Source organism: Gastrolobium bilobum, unplaced genomic scaffold (assembly GCF_033153095.1).
Source record: "Gastrolobium bilobum isolate Gb01-03AN ecotype WA unplaced genomic scaffold, APGP_CSIRO_Gbil_v1 utg12553, whole genome shotgun sequence".
In the NCBI taxonomy this organism is placed as follows: Eukaryota; Viridiplantae; Streptophyta; class Magnoliopsida; order Fabales; family Fabaceae; genus Gastrolobium; species Gastrolobium bilobum.
Genome location: NW_026897643.1, coordinates 48,269 through 70,462, shown reverse-complemented (window position 1 = coordinate 70,462; position 22,194 = coordinate 48,269). Strand labels below are relative to the sequence as shown.

Sequence of the window (22,194 nt, the reverse complement as noted above, 5' to 3'; positions counted from 1 at the left end):
GGGTATGGGGATCGCCGGCTTATGTCAAAGCGTTGGCATCAGACAAGCTTAGTGCTGAGAGTACTAAATGTCAATTTGTGGGGTATCCCAAAGGTACTAAGGGATACTACTTTTGCTCCATGGATGAACACAAGGTGGTTGTGTCAAAGAATGCTGAGTTCCTTGAGAAGGATTTGATCTCTCAAGGAGCCAGTGGGAGTAAGATTGATCTTGAATAAGTTCAAGAACCACATGAACAGATTAAGGAACCCGAGTCTGCTTCTCAGGCGACGTTCTATAATGGAGAAGTAAACACACAACTCCGTAGGTCAACAAGGGTCATCCATCCACCTGAGAGGTATGGGTTTGGGATTGAGAATTAGCAAACCGTCGAGGATGATGAACCAAGTAACTACGAAGAGGCAGTCAGGGATGTTGACTCTTCTAGATGGATTGAAACCATGGAATCTAAAATGGATACGATGTATCAAAACAAGGTATGGACCTTGGTTCCTAACCCGCAAGGAATAGTTCCTATCGGTAATAAATGGGTCTTTAAAAGAAAGACTGATGCAGATGGCAACGTTCAGACCTACAAAGCTAGGTTGGTGGCGAAAGTGTATTGTCAAAGACAAGGAGTTGACTATGATGAGATTTTCTCACCGGTTGTCATGATCAAATCTATTAATATCATGCTTGCAATAGTAGCAGGCATCAAGTAGTTGGAATTTCATTTTGATGAAGTCGTTAGGAGTAATGGTTTCATCAAGAACGAGGATGAACCTTGTGTTTACAAGAAGGTTGGTGGGAGTAATGTTGTCTTCCTGGCTGGTACTTCATGTAGATGACATATTGCTAATAAGAAGTGACATCCCCACATTACAAACAACGAAAGAGTGGCTTTCAAAAGGCTTCACCATGAAGGATTTGGGAGAAGCGACCTTTATACTTGGTATAAAGATCTGTAGAGATAGATCCAAGAGGCTGCTGGGTTTATCTCAATCCACGTATGTTGACAAGATGCTAAAGAGGTTTAGCATGGAAGGGTCAAAAAAGGGTTTTCTTCCCGTCAGTCATGGGGTACATCTTTCAAAGGCTATGTGTCCTAAGTCACAGCCTGAGAAGGATCGCATGAGTGGAATTCCATACGCTTCGGCTATTGGATCCATCATGTATGCCATGATATGTACGAGACCAGATGTCTCGTATGCTTTGAGCATTACGAACAGATACCAGTCTGACCCTGGAGAGAGTCACTAGACAGTAGTCAAGACCATCCTTAAGTACTTAAGAAGAACTAAGGATGCGTTTCTGGTCTATGGTGGGGTTGATGAGTTTTCAGTGAAAGGGTTCACTAATGCCAGCTTTCAGAGTGACAAAGATGATTGTAAGTCACAGTCAGGGTTCGTATTCACCTTAAATGGTGGGGCAGTATCTTGGAAGAGTTCTAACCAGGAGACAACAACAGATTCAACGACAGAAGCTGAATACATAGCTGCTTCAGAAGCGGCTAAGGAGGCCGTGTGGATCAAGAAGTTCATATCTAAACTAAGGGTGGTTCGAAGCGTAGATGAGCCTATACAGTAGCTTTGCGAAAGCACTGGAGCCATTGCGCAGTCAAAGGAACCTAGGTCTCATCAAAGATCTAAACACGTGCTCCGCAGATATCACCTGATTAGAGTAATCATTGATAGGATGGATGTAAAGATGGATTATGTTCCCACAGATGATAACCTAGCCGATTCTCTGACAAAGGCTGTTTCTCAGAGAAAACATGATAGTCATTGTGAGGCTTTAGGTATACGACTTAGGTCAGATTGGCTCTAGGCCAATGTTGGGAGCTTGTTAGTATATGGATGTCCTAGAGACAATCTTTTGATTAGATTAGGACATATGTGGACCTTTTATATTGTCGCAAATAAATAAAAGCACTCTTTATCCTGTTTCATATTTTGTCTCAATATTATTGTTAGTATTTTATATAAGCAACTGGATAAATCCCTTGGAATAAAAATAGGTATCTCTTGAGTATCTGTGATGAGATCACGATCATGAGGATTCAAGGATACTGAACGTTTATTCCTAATTTTATGTTCCTAGTCTAGAGACACTGAGAATGGGGATCAGTGATCTCGGGTAAGACTAGCACGACTTATCTACTTGTATACGGATACAAGGTAAAGACCTCATGTGCTACAGATATGGAGATGTCTTAGCTAAAGTCGTGGGTGGACCTATAAGGGTATAGCTCGCACTGAACAGACCCACAAAGAGACTCTATGAGGAAATCTCACAGATAGTGTCATTGAAGTAGTCTCTTTATATTTGGGTATGTTTTTCCTTAGACTAGAAGTTATTACCTAGACTGTGTTCTAGAAGGCATGCTTTGATTGTATACCTCGTCTGCCTGAAACATGGAGACTTATAGGTACACTGTTGGGCTTGTCCTGAAAGAGCACAGGGCTAGGGTGATAAGCTGAAGGAATTCGTCAAATCTCTGTGAGAGATTAGGTTATCTGTAAACCGGAGAAATCGAGATGACATTTACAGGGACTCGGGAATCTATGCATAGTAAAAGAGATCATGAGATGATCTGCCTTTAGAGTCAGTAAATTGAAGATTCCCTATTTCGAATAAAGCTTACCCTAAACCGCAAGGGTTGATAGGTTTCCTTACCCTAGGTTTAATGGGAAGGTAACCGAGACGAAAGGAAATATATATGGCAACCAAATATGTGTAATAGGATGATCAAGTCATTAATCTAACTAGCTCTGGGGCAACAAAGCATTGCTAGTGCTCTGTGTTGTCATTGAATGGGTTGTGGGCTTGTTGGGCCCGAACCCATTTATGTCAGTGGCCATGTTGGACCTAATGGGTCACACACTAACACCTTATTGTCATGATGATCTAGCATTAAAGGTATTGGGCCTACTAATGGTTGTTAGCCCAAGAAGAAGTTTGGAAGCCCACCTAAAGGGAAAAAGGTCACATGGTATGGTTAATGAGCTTGGATGGTCCAAGACATTTCTAATTAATTTAATTGGTTAAATTAATTATCAAATATTTGAATTTTGAAATTTGAATTTTGAATTTTGAAATTTGAATTTTGAATTTGAATTTTAAAATTCGAATTTTGAATTTGAAATTTGAAACTTGAATTTTGAATTTTGAAATTTGAATTTTGAATTTGAATTTTGAAATTTGAATTTTGAATTTGAAATTTGAATTTGAAATTTGAATTTGAATTTAGAATTTAGATGTTTGAACGTTTGAATTTAAATGGTTGAATTCGAATTTGAATTGGCTATGAAAAGTTGTTTCATAACAAAAGAATAAGATGAGATCTTGTTGGAACAAATCCCTTATATCAAGAGAAGATCTATGGAGATCTCCAAGGGCTGATTTGGGGCGCCACTTTGGATGGATGATGAGTGTCATCTAGTCAACCAAACAAGCTCCAATCAGATTTGGTTGGTTGAGAGAATTAGTGAGTGAGTTGGTTCAAATTTGAATGCAACTGCTCAACGAATCTGGACCCCTTTTGGGGCTAAATAGGGGCGCATAATGGCTGGCCATATGATGGCCATTGGATCAGAATTTTGACTAGGTAGAGACCTAGTCTCATGAGGATTCAAAGGTAGGTTGTTGGGAATTTTGAATTGCAAACAACTCCACCTTTCTCTCCTCTCTTGTGCGCCACCTACATCATTGATTTAAGTGAAAAATCTGATTTGATGGATCAACACTCTCACTCTCTTGTGCGCATACTAGGGGTAAGTTCTCCTTAAGGTTTTCAAAAAAAGACCTAGCCAATTCTATTCCAATCCATTCCCACTCTTGTGAAGTTCTCATGCTGAAGACTTCACTTTTCTAAACACATTTACCTAGCCTCCTTCTTCACCTATTGAGCGCATAGCAAGCCTCTTTGTGGTGGTCCATTGGTGGCTTGACAAGAAGAGTTCTTGCATCTTGACATGGGTGGTGTGGATCAAAGTTAGAGGGTTTGAACCCTTCAAACCTAACACTGATCGTCTTGGAGTTTTGAACTCACAAACAAAGGTAACATCATACTGTCATAAAGCATGATTCTTGATTGCATGTGTGACTCCGCATAAGAAAAATTTTGTTTTTCCCTCTCACATGCTACGGCCTTCAAGGCCAAGTTACTTTCAATCATGTACCATTCCAGATAGATTCTCATGGACAGTATAACGACTGTAAATTGGACTAATTCAGGGAATTGTGATCCCACTAAATAATCAACACTTGATAGACAACAATTCTAATCCATATAAATGAATAGACATCCATAATATGGCTCCATGCCAATCTTGACATCAACCCCGATAGTGACATATATATTTATACTTAGTTCGTACATATAATGTTCTACAAACCTTTTAATACGATCTTCCTGACAACAGAATAAATATGCCTACATACATAACCAAAATGTCTAAACATCCATCATCCTGATGATATATCTATCCTTGTAACACTCTGCATTGATCTCTTGCCTTTTGAAGCCTCCCTGGTACTCAATTTGGAGTTCTATAACTCCAAATATAAATTTTCCAAGACAGGGCAAATTTGACACTTATTAGGGTTCCACAAATTTTCAACAATTTCTCATGATTCCTACTTGCTTCTTTCAACTACATAACCACTAAATACCATCAATAAACATTAAAATATATCTTAAACACATGATACAACATCATTCTTGTTCAGCCATATTCAAGAGAAAATCCTATAATTATAACTTGAAAACTAACCGTTTAAACTCGAGTTTCTTGACACCAATGCACTCCAAATCAACTAGAGATCCTTCTCCAAGATTAAAACCATGAAAACACTCATCTTTAGACCCATGAACAATACCTAGGTCGTGGCTTTTAAGAGAAGAAATCAAGAGATTGAAGGCTTTCTAAGATAAACAAAGCTTAGGGTTTTGTTCCTTAAGCTTCAAGGATCATTTTTCATGAAATATGTTTTCTTTAAAAGTGAATGAAAATAGATGAAATGAGCTCTCCAAGCTCTTGAATGGTGGCGGACCATGGAGAGGAAGAAGACCAGAAAATTTTGTGAGTTTTAAATGAAGAAACAAAAAGAAAATACTTAAAGACACTTAAAAGCTTTCCTAGCCACTTTAGTTGTCTTTCTTCATTTTAAACCAATTAAAGTGTATACTTTGCTAACCAATCTTCTTTCCCTTGTGTGTAGGTCGGCCAAGGAGTGTTTTGAAGAGAAAAAATCTGATTTATTTCATGAAAATATCTAAGTAACTTAACCATTAAGCTTCTTATTAGTTGTTTTTAATACAACTTTGACCTAATTTTAATAATTAATCTAATCATAATTAGACTAATATAAGACCTCTTTGAACCAATAAATTTACTACACAATTTAATTATGCTATCTAATTTAAATTTAGGCATAATTTTATCAAATTTTAGCTTACTTTGACTTAATGACACTTAGTTAATTTCTTAACATTTGACTTAATTCTTTTAATCTTTCCACACACTATCTAGCTAAATTAAGCATACTTATGCCTCGTAAAATTCACCAGACAATTTAATTAGACCGATAGAATTTAGTTCAGACCTATTTTTATCAAATTACCAAAATATCCCTGTTTTACCAAATTGACATCTATGTCTCTCAATATAACTTATACTTATATTTAGGTCCTAATTGATTTGTTAGGCATGAATTGTATCCTTGTTTCTCTTATAATGTTAATTTCATGATCATTTAATTAGTACTTGCCTTAACTTGTTACAATTTCCTTGAACACATACTTGATCTATACTTATATTTAGGTCCTAATTGATTTGTTAGGCATGAATTGTATCCTTGTTTCTCTTATAATGTTAATTTCATGATCATTTAATTAGTACTTGCCTTAACTTGTTACAATTTCCTTGAACACATACTTGATCTATTGAATATTTACTTGATTTTCTTGTTTGACTTAATTTGGTAGTGAGGGTTATTATACCTGTGACACCCTCCCCTGTATGCATTCAAGAGAGATGTCTACTAAGAGGATTAGGTTTCTAACGTCATTGCTTAAATACTGAAGATGCATTTTTAAGTAGCTAATTAAACTCTTAATTTGAAATCTGGTTGCTTACGAAAATCAGAGTGGAACTTTACAAAATACATGGTTTGCTGAAATAATAATTTTCCTGAAAAACCTGATTGTCTTGTAAAAATTGTGATAAATTGAGCTTTCAGAATTTCATTGTAAAGTTTATATAATCTGAAACTAGACATGTGGGGCTTCGCGTGCATATAAATTATAAGCGAATCGGAGGTCTGTAGCCCCACGAAACAGAACTCGCAAAACAGTTTATAAATCAGCACTCAAAACGTTCAAAAATTGATTTTCGCAAAACGTAACCCAAATCTTAGGAGTTACAAGCTGACCATCAAATCTTAAAAACAACAATTGAAAACATGTTTCCAACAGTAGTTCATCCTTCCAAAATGTTACAACATTATAATAAAGTCAGCCATTATCCAACAGACAAGCAGTCAACAGCAGAAATTCCAAACAGCGGCAGTAAACAGCAAATATCCAAATAACAACGTCATCATATGCTTTTTCGTCCTCTTGCAATTTTATAAAAATTGAGCCCCAAAAGGGGTGAGAAAAATCCCAGTAGTGTTATAGCAAAACCAGTAACGCAACAGTATTAGACTAGGCACAGAATTCCAAAATAGTCGCATCAACATTTAAATTTCCGTCAAAACTAACATAACATCTGAGTGCGTATATAACGCCATAGTAAGGTACGTTCATAGCACTACAATGCACGTATTCTTGTCTACACACCCAAGACCCCGACTCGAACAAACAACAAGCTTCCCCCTCCAATGTTCAAGAGCTCAAACCTAGCAACGTGTAATGGAGGTAGGGACTTAACCAAGGCAGAATCTTGCGCATGCTAACAGAAAAATCCAATAAGAACCGATTTATGTGAAGAGAGGAATAAGGAGAAGGGAAAATGGCTCACCTCCTTATGGTCGACTTTCGGCTGAACAAAGAACAAAGGAGAAGATGTTGAATTACTTTAGTCCTTTGCTAATGGAGCTCACGGTTTCTGGCTAGAAAAGTTGGGAAAAATGTAAGATTATACTAACCACTAGGTTGGTGGTGTTCTATAGAGATGGTCACGGTTCTAACAAGAATGGAGAGGATAGTGTGTAATTTTTCTTGAGGTCTTTTACTCCACACAGCTCACAGTTTTAGGGAGGAAAGGAGGGGATTGAAAGGCTAAGTTTTGTTCTTGATTCTACAAGATAAGTCTTCAGCTCATTATCCTACATAACCAGCGCCTAGGGGGAAATGATGGAGGTTATAAAGTTGATTTAAAAGCTAACAAAAATCAGAAAAGTAGCTAGGCTTTCTCCCTTTTTAGCACACAAAAGGGTGTAAATGGGTGAGGGATTTCTACCCAATGGAATGACATGCAAGCTGCTCACACCTCTCCCATTGGTTGCATGTAATAAAACTGAATGGGCTTGGCTAAAGCAACAAGTCATCAGAATTTTTTATCTACCCTATGCGCATAGAGGAATACAAAGGTGGGAGATGTTTTGCCATGTGTTAATACCCAACCAATGCATGGCAACCTTGAGGATTCATTAAGGATAAGATGTGAGTGAGATAAGAGATTAGGGCTGAACCAAGTCCCCCTTTAAGGCCTTTGGGCCGTCGGCCAACACAAGGATTAGGTCCAAAAATTACAAGTCCAATGGTTCTTCCATCTAAGAATTACCCATGCCTTATTATTTTATGTACTCTCTAATTATTTACTAAAGAGTTTATTCCTTGAATTAAAATTAATCACATACTTATAACCAATATTCAAATTCCTAAAGTATTCCTACTTATCCCTAATAACATGCATGCACAAAAATTAAATTTCCTAACTCACATTTATTCCACCCTAATCATACATATATACATATATATTTCGAGTTCAAAACATGAATTAACATCACTAGTGGCAGTTTATATACGTTCCTAATTTTTACGGGATGTTACAATACCCTTAATGTTTGCCAATAATGGAATGCGGATAAGGGTATTTTTGTCTTGAAATTGCTAAATGTTTTAATTATTTTAATGTTTAAGTGAGTTAATTATTTCAATTTTGTGCAGGGTGAATAATTAATTAAAGAGTATATAATTTGTCCTTTTTTATTAACTTATTTAATTTTGAATTTTTCATGCATTTTTACATTTGCATTGAATTGAATTGGCATCGGGATACGGAATTAGCCTGTAAAATGTATTTATTTACTTTATAAATTCGAGATGAAATAAAATGGCAGAAGAATTCAGAAAAAAAAAAAAAAAAGTAGGAGAATTTTCATGGCTTACGCTTCAACGAGATGACACGCAAGACCCCTAGCAGAATTACTACACAAGTTGGCTTCTGCAAATAAGCATGTCCCCTAACCTTTGCGTTTCCCACATTCCCAAATGGAACACTTTCTACAACAAACCCCAAACCCACTTTCTCTTCGGGCGCTCCAAAAGCTTCCGGGTCGTAACCCCCGAAACCCGTTTCCGACTCGCCGTGTCAGAGAACGAGGAAGCTGTTTCTGGGTTCCAAAAGCTTCTCGGAAAACGGGTCGGGTTCGTGGCGTCCATTTTACCCGGTGGCAGCTGGTGGACCTTATCGGAGCACCGGGAAGAAGACGCGGAGCAGCCGACGGCGGTGATGCTCGCTCTCCGGCGAATGTGGGAATTAGTCGCCGATAAGCGATGGGTTGCGATTGTGGCCTTCGGGTCCCTTGCTGTCGCTGCTGTGAGTGTGATAGCATAGCATTCTTCAGTAGTGGCTTTTCATTCTTACGAACTTCAATTGCAATGGTTACTATCAGTTTTGAAACTGTGCTTAAAACAAAGAAGTTTTTTACTTTATTTTATTTTTCAATGCATTCTTCGCGTAGTGCTTAACACTAGTGGGGTTTCTTTCTTCTCTTGAAGCCTGGTTGTTGAAATTTGGACAATACTTTATGGAGTGCTATATATTCCTTGGTTGTGTTTCAATGACTTTTTTTGGTAATATGTCAATGTATTTTTTTGTTTTCATTGCATTGTGTCATATCTTGCAGTATCACTGGATCATACCTTCGCATGTCAATTTAGAGTTTGATTGCGAGAATAACTCATTAACTACCTAAAATGTATCGGTTAAGATTGTGTATAAGAGTTATTATTATTATTATTATTATTATTTTGATATTCTGATCTTAATTATCTTTTTGAGGTGAGTCGACTCCTGGGGATCCTTATAGGCTTTAACTCTTTGAGACTAATTCCGAGTAGGGGCTTAGTTACGGTTAAAGTTCCTCAACCCTCCCCAAAGATGTATTTGGTGGGAATTGAATCTAAATTCTCTCCCATGTGATGCCAACCGAGCTACAGCTATTGGATAAGATTTATTATTCTTACACCAATGTAAATTAATCTTATCCCTATATATATATATATGATATTATGAGTACTTTTTTTGTACCTACTTATTTCCAATATCGTTATATCATAATCTCAAGAGGAAAGAGAAAGAGTGAAGGTTAGTTGAGATTCTAGTCTAACAATGTTGGAGAGAATTGGGTAGAGTAGGCATTAAAAAAAATGTAGGCATTATGTGTGTGTGTGTACCTACTTATTTCCAATATCGTTATATGATAATCTCAAGAGGAAAGAGAAAGAGTGAAGGTTAGTTGAGATTCTAGTCTAACAATATTGGAGAGAATTGGGTAGAGTAGGCATTAAAAAAAATGTAGGCATTATGTGTGTGTGTGTGAAATTAATTTGATATTAGTGTCGAACTTAATTTGACGGTTATATATATAGTTTATTATTTCTCCTATTATAAGAGATAAAATTATTTCCTCCTTAATACATCTTCGGGTTTGGGGAAAAAATATAGGGCGTTTTGCGAAAATTGATATCGTAAAAGAAAAGCAAAATTCCCATAAGGTTCCAATTTTTATTCCCCAAATCTTAAAATGACGTTGTTTCGGGGTTGCAGAAGATAATCATATATTTCATGTAACAGAAAAAATAATAAACCCATATATATATTTATATTGAGTAAGCAATTTGAAGAGTTTGATTTTGGCCTTATGTCCATCCATCAATCATGTACTGGCAATGAGATTTGACTTTAGGTTGTTAATGACTTATTGTTATAGTCAAACTCTGTAGTGACATGGCAAGGTATGATCCAGCAGTGATACTGTAAGATATGACACACATTGAATATATATATAAGATATGACACACATTGAATATATATATATATATATATATATATATATATATATATTGGACGGGTACAATCGGCCTTCACCCTTGCGCTCGCAAGTTGGGAAGCCCTTTAATGGGTGGTGACTGGTGAAGGCACCGCCATCACAAAATAACTGGTGCAACTTGATATGTGTACCACTGTAGCTTCATCATTTTTCTTATGATTTCCTCCAATTTATGTTAATTCTCAATGTTTATTCTGCTGCTGCAGCTATCAGAAATAACCATGCCGAGTATATTGGCGGCATCAATATTTTCAGCTGAGAGTGGTGAGACCGTGGCGTTTTCAAGGAATGCATTCTTTTTGGTTCTTCTGTGTTTCACTTCAGGGATATGCAGGTAATTCTTAAAGAGCTTAATTTCTATGTCTAACCTATATTTTTAGACACTTATTCCATAACCTCTATAATAGTATAAAGGTTACCCAAGGTACATGTCCAACCTAGTGCACCCAAGGATTAAGGAGCTTGTCCTAATGTAACCAGGGCCAGTTCACAGTGTCTGAAAACACATGACCTAAATCTTAGGAGATAAAACATAGTGTAAAGTGACTTATGCATTATTGTATGTGTTAATTCTACCACTACCAAAACAGGGAATGCTTTGACTCAAAATTAATTGCCCAATGTTGATATCAATTTTTGTTCATATGTTTAATATTAAGATTGAGTGGGTGGTTTTTTGTTCTCTCATTTGAATTTCAGTGGTCTGCGTAGCGGCTGCTTTGGAATTTTGAATGTAACCTTGGTGAGTGTTTCTTGATCTCAACCTGCTTTGTTCTCTCATTGTTTGTTGGTCAAATATTCATATAGCAATTCTTTTCAGCTTTTAGTGTTGGTCTGGGAACCTAGATTCCTTTTGTCTTGCCTTTCCATTGCAGTTCCACTTAATCTAAAACATTCATTTGAATGAATTATATTTTACCAATCATTCATTGATTAGGACTGTCTTTGATCCAGATCCTGCTGAGCATGCTTCTTACTTTACTTGGTGTAAAAACATGATTCTTCATCAGAAACTCATTTCTCTAAAGAAATCTACCTAAATTATAGTAAATACCGTTCTAGTTGCAACAAAGATCTTTACACTTTTGCTCCTTTAGAGTGGCTCCTACTATTGTTTGTGTGGAAGCATTTCTTGATAAAGTTGGGTATCCCTTGTTAATGGAGCTAGTGAAATTTTGAATTTTTACAAGATAGCTTTGACTTAATTGAGTCCTTCATTTTTCATGATTTAAACACTCAATTGTCCTATCAACATTTTCTTTTTCCAATGTTAGTTCTTTCCTTTCCGTTTCGTACTTTTTCAGGCTTTTCCATTCCTTTGCTTTCCTTTCCAAAGGTTGATCTTTTCTGTTGTTGCTTAAAAGTCCTTTTCCATCAAATCAATTGTATGGTCAGCGTAAACTTTATTCTATAGTGATCAAGTATGATCAAATCATTGTGACAATGTTCTTTCTTTGTATTTATTTTTTAACCTTTCTTAGTGATATAATATAGAACCATTCATGTGTCTTGATCTAACAACAACTTTTGGGAGAGTTGATTCATGACATGGCATCAACAATTTTATAACCAATGGGTTCAGAGTTGATTCTTGCTTCCCTCATTCATGTAATAAAAATTTGAATTTCTGCACAAGGTGTAGGTGATTAGAGATAATTAAAATTCATTTATAGGTCTTCACCTAGAGGGCGAGCCTTGAAGTAGAGGTAAGGTTGCTCATGCCCGCAAGGCCATTGGTTTGAGTCCGGGAAACAACATCTTTGCAAAATTCAAAGGATAAGGCTGCGTATAATCGATCCTTACCCTTACCCTTTGAAGTTGGTCAACAAACAGTATTTTGGTTTTTTTTAGAAGTTAGGAATGTTGACTAGCCTATTTGGCATGTCTTATTTTAAGCTTCTCTTCTTCCTAAAAGCAGAAACTTAGCCAACATGTTTTTATAAAAGCTCTTATTTATATATATATATATATATATATATATATTTTTTATAATGAAGCAAAAAGTTAAAAGCTCATAAAAGGAGCTTTTTCTTTTTTTAAGATGAATGCCAACTTTTTTGACTTCTTATATTTATTTTACAGTTTTATCCTTATTCTAAACATATTTATAAATTTTGTCTTTTACTCTAATAATTCATTCTAATAATAAATTATTTTATCTTCCCTCCTTTAAAATTATCAGAAAAACTTTTTTTTTTTTTTTTTGATAAACATCAGAACAACTTTATATGATCACCAAATAACTTTTAGCTTTATTTTTTAAACTTTTTTTAACTTTAGCTTAAAAGTAGCTTTTAGGTTAAAAAAAGAGGTTCCAAATAGGCTCTAAAAAAAAAAATTTGTATTTTGGCTTTTTTTGTGACTTTTGCTTTATTTATTTATTTTTAAAGTTGGCATCCAATTGCATAATAAATTGAGAAGTAATTTTTTTTATTTTGAAAAAAAGCAGCTACTGAGGCAAATAAACCAATCCAAATGGGTCCTTGTACCTATTGGGTAAGGATGTTACGGTGGTATTTTCACCAATGACCATGGTACGAAGAAAAAAGTGGAAAAGGAACTTCAATGTTTACCCATCACAGCAAATTTTGGGGGGTGTAAAGTAAATTGAAGGCTTAACTACGTTTTCATCGTAATTTTGAAGTTGGGTTTAGTTTTGGAGGTTAAGGTAGAGTTCTTTTGAACTTAGTTTTAGTTTAGATTCTCCATTTTGCGCAGAAGTTATTTTTGAGGTTTTCTAGTTGTTGTTGTGGCTCCCTTTTCAGTTTTATCTTATGGATTGGGACTGGATTTTGGTTTCTTATATGGGTTTATCTTTTTTGTTCTCTCTCAGCTTTGTGGTTTCTATTGGAGGGCTTCTTATCCTTTCTTGTACTTTTCCCCTTCTATTATAATATATCTTTTTCTGTCCACCAAAAAATGATGTTATGATATTCTCCGGTTCGGTCATGCATTGTTTCCAGGAGAATAACCAAGCCAGAAAGCCATGATGAGGTATTGGATGAAGACAAGAAATGGTTAATAATGAGTGGTTAAACTGCTTGTTGACTTAATTAACCACTTTTTGTTAGACATTTCTCTCTTGGTTCAACACTTATGCTAAGACTTCCGGTTTGGGAATTATCCCTTGTTTTTTAAAAGATTAAATTCAATTTCTATATTTACTGTTTTATTAGTACAATTTCAGTCTCTTCATTGACTGAATTGTTTAAGTAATGTTGATGTTAATTAAAAATAAAATAAAATTTATATCTCTAATAATGTTGTTTAAGATTCAAAGCACATGTCACCATCCAATGATCCATGCATCATTTTTCAGGTACGGCGTCTGCAAGAAAATTTATTCACAGCCATTCTTTTTCAGGTATGCGTTTTACAAGTTGAAAATATATGGGGCCAAGGGTTGTTCTTTAGCATTTCTTGGGTTATTTATTTGTGTTGTCTTCTATTTCTTTATTTTCTTCTGATTACCCACTGCTTGTATTATCTCTGATGTAGGATATATCCTATTTTGATAAAGAAAAAGTTGGTGACTTGACAAGCAGGCTTGCAGCAGATTGTCAACGACTATCCCATGTTATAGGAAATGATCTACATTTGATATTACGCAACACATTGCAGGTATTAATTCTTACATATTAATCTTTTGCTTTAATTTGATGATTTTATTTTTCCCTATGTCATTATCTGTTCTTTTCTTTGCTATATAGGGAACAGGAGCAATAATAAATTTGCTGACTTTATCTTGGCCATTGGCATCATCTGCCTTGGTGATTTGTTCTATGTTATCTGCAATTTTCGTGGTTTATGGCCAGTAAGCATCGGTAACATTCTCGGATTCTCTGGTTACGTTTGGGGATTGGGTAGCTTTGCTTCATTGAGCTTTTTTTTGTTCTCTTTTGTCTGTACTTTCATTCTTTTAAGAGCATCTCTGATAGAACTGCGGCCAGAAGTAAGAAGAACAAACAATCATATTGCAGAAACTACTCTGTTTAGTATCGATGTGATACAAAACCAGAGATCCAAAAAAATACAATTAGAAGAAAGGTTTCGCGGTGGGTTCCAAGAAAGGTTCTATTTATTGATCTCGAGAAGGCGTATGATAGGGTTCCAAGGAAGATTATATGGTGGGATCTTGAGAACAAAAATAGTATCGTCAAAGTATGTAGAGGCAATCAATGATAGGTATGATCGTGTTATTACATATGCAAACATTTGTAATGACACATCAAGTTATTTCCAATCACAGTAAGTTTACATTGAGATTCTGCTTTGAGTCCTTATCTTTTTGCCGTAGTGATGGATGGGCTAACAAAAGATATCCAAGATGAGGTTTCATGTTGTATGCTATTTGCAGATGATAGTGCTTATTGATGAGACTAGAGTTGGTCTTACTTGAATATAAAATAATATGTTATGTATTAAACTAATACAAAGAGTTACAATATATAGAGACCCTAATGGACTTAAGTGAGAAGCCCAGACCTAATCTAAGTCCTAAATAGGAAAATAATATTTACAAATAGGAAAGTAATCTATACAAATCTAAACCAAATCTATACATATTATATTTCCTATTCTAATCGTTATCTACATTACCAGAAGATAGAGATCGAGAAATTTGTTAAGGATATGCTGTTGTCAGGGATGATCCGACCTAGTAGCAACCCATTTTCGAGTCCTTTGATTATGGTGAAAAAGAAGGATGCGAGCTGGAGGTTCTGCATGGATTATAGAGCATTGAACCGAGTCACCATTACTAATAAGTTCCCCATGCCGATTATTGATGAGTTGCTGGATGAATTGGGAGGAGCAGTATTTTTTCTAAACTGGATTTGAAATCAGGTTATAATCAAATGAAGATGTGTGAGGAGGATATTGTGAAGATAACACTTCGCAAACACGAGGGACATTATGAATATCTCGTAATGCCTTTCGGATTAAAAAATACCCCATCAACATTTCAATCTTTAATGAACAACATCTTTTGCGCTTTTTTATGGAAGTTTGTGTTAATGTTTTTTGATGATATACTGGTGTACAACAGAGGTGTAATAGATCATTTGGAGCATTTATCACAAGCTCTGGAAATTCTTTGACAAAACAGATTGCAAGCTAATTTGAAAAAATGCAGCTTTGGCAAGGAGGAATTTGAATATTTGGGGCACATTATAAGCAAAGAGGGGTTAAAAATGATCCAAGCAAAGTGGAAGGATTAAGGGGTTTCTTGGGAATTACGGGGTATTGTAGGCGTTTTGTCAAAAACTATGGTATGATAGCTAGACCTCTTACCCAGCTTCTGAAAAAGGATAATTTTAAATGGGACGATCAGGTTGAGGAGGCTTTTGAGAAGCTGAAACAGGTGATGATGAGGCCGCCAACGTTGGCTTTACCAGTTTTTGAGAAACAGTTTGTGATTGAGACTGATGCTTCAGGTCTAGGAATGGGAGAAGTGTTGATGCTAGACTCTTTACCAATTGTTTTTCTTAGCCAAGCATTTGCAGAAGATGCCCGCAGTTATCAGTTTACGAGAGGGAGCTCAAAGCTATTGTCTTGGCAATGTATAAATGGCGTCATTATCTCATGGGGCGTAAGTTTATCATCGCACTGATCAGAAAAGCCTAAAATTCCTTACTGAGCAGAGGTTGATGGAAGAGGGTCAACAAAAATTGGCAGCTAAGTTATTAGGCTTTGATTTTGAGATACAATATCGGCTAGGGGTGGAGAATCGGGCAATGAATGCTCTTTCACGGGTAATGGAGTTCAAAGGAGTTACTCTACTGTCCAGTCCAGATTTAATGTTGTTGGCTGATAAGAGCATACATGATGAGGATGTTCACACAATTATGCTTGATATTTTACAGAATTCAGAGTCTCACCCGGCTTATATAGTAAGCAGAGGGTGTTCATGGTTTAAAGGGAGGCTGGTAATTCCTAATAGTTCTCCACGCAAACAGTTATTGCTTCAGGAATTTGATGCATTGCCATGGGGAGGTCATTCAGGTGAGCTACGCACCTTCAAGAGGATTTCGTCATTATTTCATTGGAAGGGAGTGAGGTGTGATGTGGCAGCGTATGTACAAGCTTGCACCATATGTCAACAACAAAAATACTGTCAATTATCACCTGCGGGACTGTTGCAGCCTCTTGGAGTACCTGATCAGGTGTGGGAGGAAATATCAATGGATTTTATTGATGGGTTACCAAAATCTCATGGAATGGACACCATATTCGTGGTAGTAGACTGCCTCTAAATATGCACATTTTATTTGTTTATCACACCCATTTACGGCTCAACATGTAGCTGCTGTGTTTGTTCGTGAGGTGGTGCGTTTGTACGGATTTTCTAAGTCAATCATATCTGACTGTGACAGGGTTTTAATCAGCAGTTTTTGGAGGGAGGTTTTTCGGCTTGCGGGCACTAAGTTGAAATTTAGTTCTGCTTATCACCCTCAAATCGACGGCCAGACGGAGGTGGTGAATAGAACGGTTGAGACTTACCTTTGCTGTTTTGTGGGACAGCATTTTAAAGGGAGGGTGAAGTGGATGCCTTGGGCCGAATTTTGGCTCAACACATCTTATGATCGTTCCATCCAAATGACACTGTTTCGAGCATTATATGGTTGTGATCCCCCTGTTTTAATTCAGTTGGGTGCTGCCAATACAAAGCTGGATGTTGTGGATCAATTGTTACGCAATAGGGATGCTTTTTTGGAGGAGCTTAAGCACAACCTCTGTCAAGCTCAAACACATATGAAGTTATTGGCAAATAAGAAAATAAGAGATGAATACAGTGGGGGGTAAAGTATACTTAAAGATTCAGCCATATAAGCTTGAATCCTTGGCTAGGCGTGTTAATCAGAAACTTAGTCCACAATTCTATGAGCCTTTTGAAGTTACTAAGAGAGTGGGCCTTGTTGCTTATACTTGAATATAAAATAATATGTTGTGTATTGATCTAATTTAGAGGGTTACAATATATAGAGACTCTAATGGGCTTAAGTGAAAGGCCCAAACCTAATATAAACCTAATACAATCAGAATTAATTACAGACTAATCATATCTAATCATAATAATTACAGACTAATCATATCTAATCATAATAATTACAGACTAATCATATCTAATCATATTTAATATATTCTAACACTCCCCCTCAAGCTGGTGCGTATATATTGTGAGCACCAAGCTTGTTACAAATATATTGAACCCGAGGACCTCTAAGAGCTTTAGTGAAGACATCCGCTAGTTGATCAGAGGAGTTGACGAAAGCAGTCTTGATTTCTCCTGACTGAATCTTTTCTCGAATAAAGTGACAATCAATCTCTATATGTTTGGTCCTCTCATGAAAGACAGGATTAGAGGATATATGTAGCGCAGCTTGATTATCACAGATGAGTGTCATGGGTTGTTTCTGTTCACAAAGATGAAGCTCCTGAATCAACTGCTTTAACCAGACTAACTCACAGGTAGCATTTGCCATTGCACGATACTCAACTTCTGCACTAGATCGAGCAACAACAGGTTGTTTCTTGCTCTTCCACGAAATTAAGTTTCCTCCAAAGAAGACACAATAGCCAGAAGTAGAGCGCCTGTCCGAGGGTGATCCTGCCCAATCAGCATCTGAATAACCACAAATTTCTGTATTTCCCTGATCTGAATACAACAAACCTTTTCCTGGTGCTCCTTTGATGTATCGGAGGATCCTCACAGCAGCATCCCAATGTGAATCACAAGGGGAATCAAGAAACTGACTAGTCGTACTAGCAACAAAAGAAATATATGGCCTAGTCACAGTAAGATAGTTGAGCTTCCCAATTAGCCTCCGATAACGTCCAGGATCAGATAACGGCTCCCCCTATCCGGGCAATAACTTGACATTAGGATCCATAGGTGTATCAACTGGTTTACTCCCCAACATACCAGTTTCTTCTAGGATATCCAAGGCATATTTCCTTTGACAGATAGAAATGCCCTGTCTGGATTGCGCCACCTCAATTCCCAAGAAGTAACGCAGCTTCCCAAGGTCCTTTGTTTGAAATGTACTAAACAAATGCTGTTTTAACTGACGAATTCCGTCTTGATCACTTCCGGTGAGAATGATGTCGTCAACATAGACTAACAAATAGATACACTTATCAGGAGATGTAATCCTATAAAACACAGAATGGTCAACTTTACTGCGGATTAAGCCAAATGCCTGAACAGCAGAACTGAAGCGACTGAACCATGCTCGAGGAGACTGCTTGAGACCATATAAGGATTTCCGAAGATGACACACCTTTCCAGACTCCCCCTGAGCAACAAAATCAGGTGGTTGCTCCATGTAAACTTCTTCTTGTAAATCACCATGAAGAAAGGCATTTTTGATGTCAAGTTGAAGGAGTGGCCAGTACGAACAGCAGCAAGGGCAAGATAGAGGCGGACTGACGCCATCTTAGCGACCGGAGAAAATGTATCGCTATAATCAAGGCCAAAGATTTGAGTAAAACCCTTGGCAACTAAACGTGCCTTGAGACGATAATATGGCCATCAGGTCCAACTTTCACAGTAAAAACCCAGCGACAACCAACTATAGACTTCTCTGGAGGAGCAGAAACAAGGTCCCAAGTGCCATTGGAATGAAGTGCAGTCATCTCATCAAGTATTGCTTGGCGCCACCCTGGATGGGAAAGTGCTTCACCTGTGGTCTTAGGAATAGAAATAGAAGAAAGACTAGAAACAAAGGTGAAATGAGGTGAAGAAAGACGGTCATAACTCAAAAAGGTATAAAGAGGATAAGGGTTACGAGTAGTACGTGTACCTTTTCTTTGAGTAATGGGAAGAGTCTCTGATGAAGGATCCGGAGGGGAAGAAGCAACAGCAGTGGGCGATGAGTCAGCAAGAGTCGAGTCGACAGGAGGCACAGTTTTGCGACGCTGATAGGTGAGAAGTGGATGGTCCTCAGGTATAGAAGCAATAGGTTGCTCATCTGGAATAGAAGCACCTGCAGCTGGCAAAGACAAGTCAAGAAAAGGGACAGGAAGTACATGATCAACCTGTGACATCTGAGATGGGATAGAATTAAAGGGTTGTTGATCAAGAAAAGTGACATCAGCGGAAACTAAGTAACGCTTAAGGTCGGGAGAATAACAACGATAACCCTTTTGAAGACGAGAATAACCAAGAAAGATACACTGAAAGGCTTTGGATGTTAACTTATCCTTACCAGGAGTGAGATCATCAACAAAACAAGTACAACCAAAGACATGTGGAGTTAGAGGATAAAGAGGAACATCTGGAAGCAATAGATTATGAGGAATGTCATTGTGGAGCACAGATGAAGGCATGCGATTGATGAGAAAACAAGAGATGAGTACAGCATCTGCCCAGAAGTGAAGGGGAACCTGCATATGAATAAGAAGGGTACGGGCAGTTTCAAAGAGATGTCTGTTTTTACGTTCAGCCACTCCATTTTGTTGTGGAGTATGAGGACAAGTAGTTTGATGTAAAGTACCTTGTGTGGCCAAGAAATTAGAAAAATCAATAGAAACATATTCCTTAGCATTATCACTACGTAGAATACGAATAGAAACACCAAATTGAGTATGGATCTCAGTAGAAAATTTTTTATAAATGGAAAATAACTCAAAACGACTTTTCATTAAATAGGTCCAAGTGCAACGGGAAAAATCATCAATAAAGGTAACGAAATACCGAAAATTTAAGACAGACAAGGTACGACTTGGACCCCAGATATCTGAATGAACAAGAGAGAAAGGGGCATCAGCTCGTTTATTGACTCGACTGGCAAAAGAGGAGCGTGTATGCTTCCCTTGTTGACATGACACACAATCTAAAGACTGAAGACCGGACAAAAGAGGAACCATTTTCTGCAACTTTGAAAGACTTGGATGACCAAGGCGACTGTGGATAAGTTGTGGAGATTCTGTGAGAGAGCATGCTACTGAAGGACGAGGCACATCCAGATAATAAAGCTCCCGTGACTCACGACCCACTCCAATCATTTTCCCCGTACCCGGATCCTGCACAGAAACAGAATGGTTAGAGAAAGTAATGGTGCAAGTGAGGGAGTGGATCAACTTACTAATAGAAATTAAGTTATAAGGGATGCCAGGAATGTAATAGACAGATGTCAGGGCCAAGGTAGAGGTCGGACGAGCTTGTCCAATCCCACGAAATAGGGCTTTGGTTCCATCCGCAAGGGTAAAAGACGGTAAATGATCAGAATAAGTAAGAGATGTAAAGAGTTCCTTATTACCACAGAGATGATCGGTAGCACCGGAGTCAAATATTCAAGTGCCAAGTGATGTAGAATGAGAAACACAAGCAATGGGATTACCAGTATAAGGCTGAGACTGAGAAGAAGCCTTCCTGAGAGGGGTTTGGAGTGCAGCATAGTCCGAACCTGAACCAAATGATACATTGTCTGACTGAGCTATATTTGCAACAATAAAAGGAGAGTTAACCTCCGAGAGATCAGGAGATGCTGCTGCCATTTAAAGATAAAATATAAAAGCCGTAAACGAAGGCAAACGATATCCAATCAAGGAGAACCACGCGTCTAAGGTCAGACCCACAGAGAAACAATCACAGATCCAGAAAGGGGAGGAGAAGGCGAGCTTCTCTGTCCAAGACCGGCCGGAAAAAGCCGTCGGAGTAGTGCACATGCGCCGGTAGAAGGTGGCGCGTGAGGCCCACGCGCAGAGGAGGTGGGCGGCGCGTGAGGGATGCGTTGATGACCGGACCTCCACAGACTTGATCGCCGGGAGGAGACGGTCCTGATCGCGTGACGTCTGGTCTGAAAAGTCGCCGAAAAAACGTCTCCGGTGGCCTGAACAGTGGTCCTAGTGGTGGACGGTGGTTCCGTTGGCCGTCGACGGTGCTGACGCGTTTGGAAAATTACTCAGAAGCTGTTTACAGCCCTAGATGGCTTGCCGGAAGGACGCACGACAAAGAAAGAGGACTCATAAGCAATGGGCTTAGGTTTTAAAGCAAAAACAAGGTTTCTAAGCGAAAGCGAGGGTCCTCAGAACAAAAGAGCTCTGATACCAACTTGAATATAAAATAATATGTTGTGTATTGATCTAATTTAGAGGGTTACAATATAGAGACTCTAATGGGCTTAAGTGAAAGGCCCAAACCTAATACAAACCTAATACAATCAGAATTAATTACAGACTAATCATATCTAATCATAATAATTACAGACTAATCATATCTAATCATATTTAATATATTCTAACACTTATGAATCACTTCTCCCTGACTATGCTAAAATTCACCCAGTCTTCCATGTATCACAACTCAAACGGGCTTTGAATCCTGCTGTTCAGGTTTTGCCTTTCTCGCAATGTTTATCTGACTCATTGGAAATGCTCAGCAGTGGACGGCCGCAGATTGGTAGGGGGGCAGACTGAAATCCTGGTGCATTGGGCTGGATTACTAGATTGTGAGCGCTCTTGGGAAGATTTGGTTGTGTTCCAAGATCAATTTCCTCAATTTCACCTTGAGGGCAAGGTGAATGTTAAGGAGGGGGTATTGGTGAGATGCTGAAAAATGTTTATAGTAGAAGGAAGAGGAGAAATGAACAGAAGGCAACAGAAGAACAAAATGCAGATGCAGAGGCAAAGCGAAATGAAGAATATAATGCAGATGCAGAGACAAATGTTGGGCCATGGCTGGTGAGTCCAATAGGAGATGATCCTCAATGGTGGAGACAATTGGCCCTTTAACAGGAGTGGATACTGAGGAGCAATTACCCAACACTGAAGGAGCTGATAATGAAGAGCACTTATCCAAGTTGGTTATAACGAATTGAGGGGTCTGTGGTGAGGAGTTTGTTAGAGGAGAGAGAGTATGTAAGGAGA

The 22,194-nt window shown here is 37.7% G+C and overlaps 1 protein-coding gene across 2 annotated transcripts in view; it reads left to right on the top strand.

The window, feature by feature from the left end:
* Positions 1-8,364: 8,364 nt before the first annotated feature.
* The window catches only part of LOC133308931 (ABC transporter B family member 26, chloroplastic-like), a 38,031-nt gene continuing 24,201 nt past the window's right edge, over positions 8,365-22,194 (top strand). Inside the window, exons 1-6 of one of the 2 annotated variants that reach the window (XM_061509664.1) lie at positions 8,365-8,807; positions 10,530-10,657; positions 11,023-11,065; positions 13,643-13,687; positions 13,822-13,944; positions 14,034-14,137. In XM_061509664.1, coding sequence (XP_061365648.1) covers positions 8,445-8,807; positions 10,530-10,657; positions 11,023-11,065; positions 13,643-13,687; positions 13,822-13,944; positions 14,034-14,137 — 806 coding nt within the window. In that variant the 5' untranslated portion in view covers positions 8,365-8,444. The remainder of the gene's footprint in view (positions 8,808-10,529; positions 10,658-11,022; positions 11,066-13,642; positions 13,688-13,821; positions 13,945-14,033; positions 14,138-22,194) is intronic. The other variant, XM_061509665.1, reaches the window with a different exon arrangement.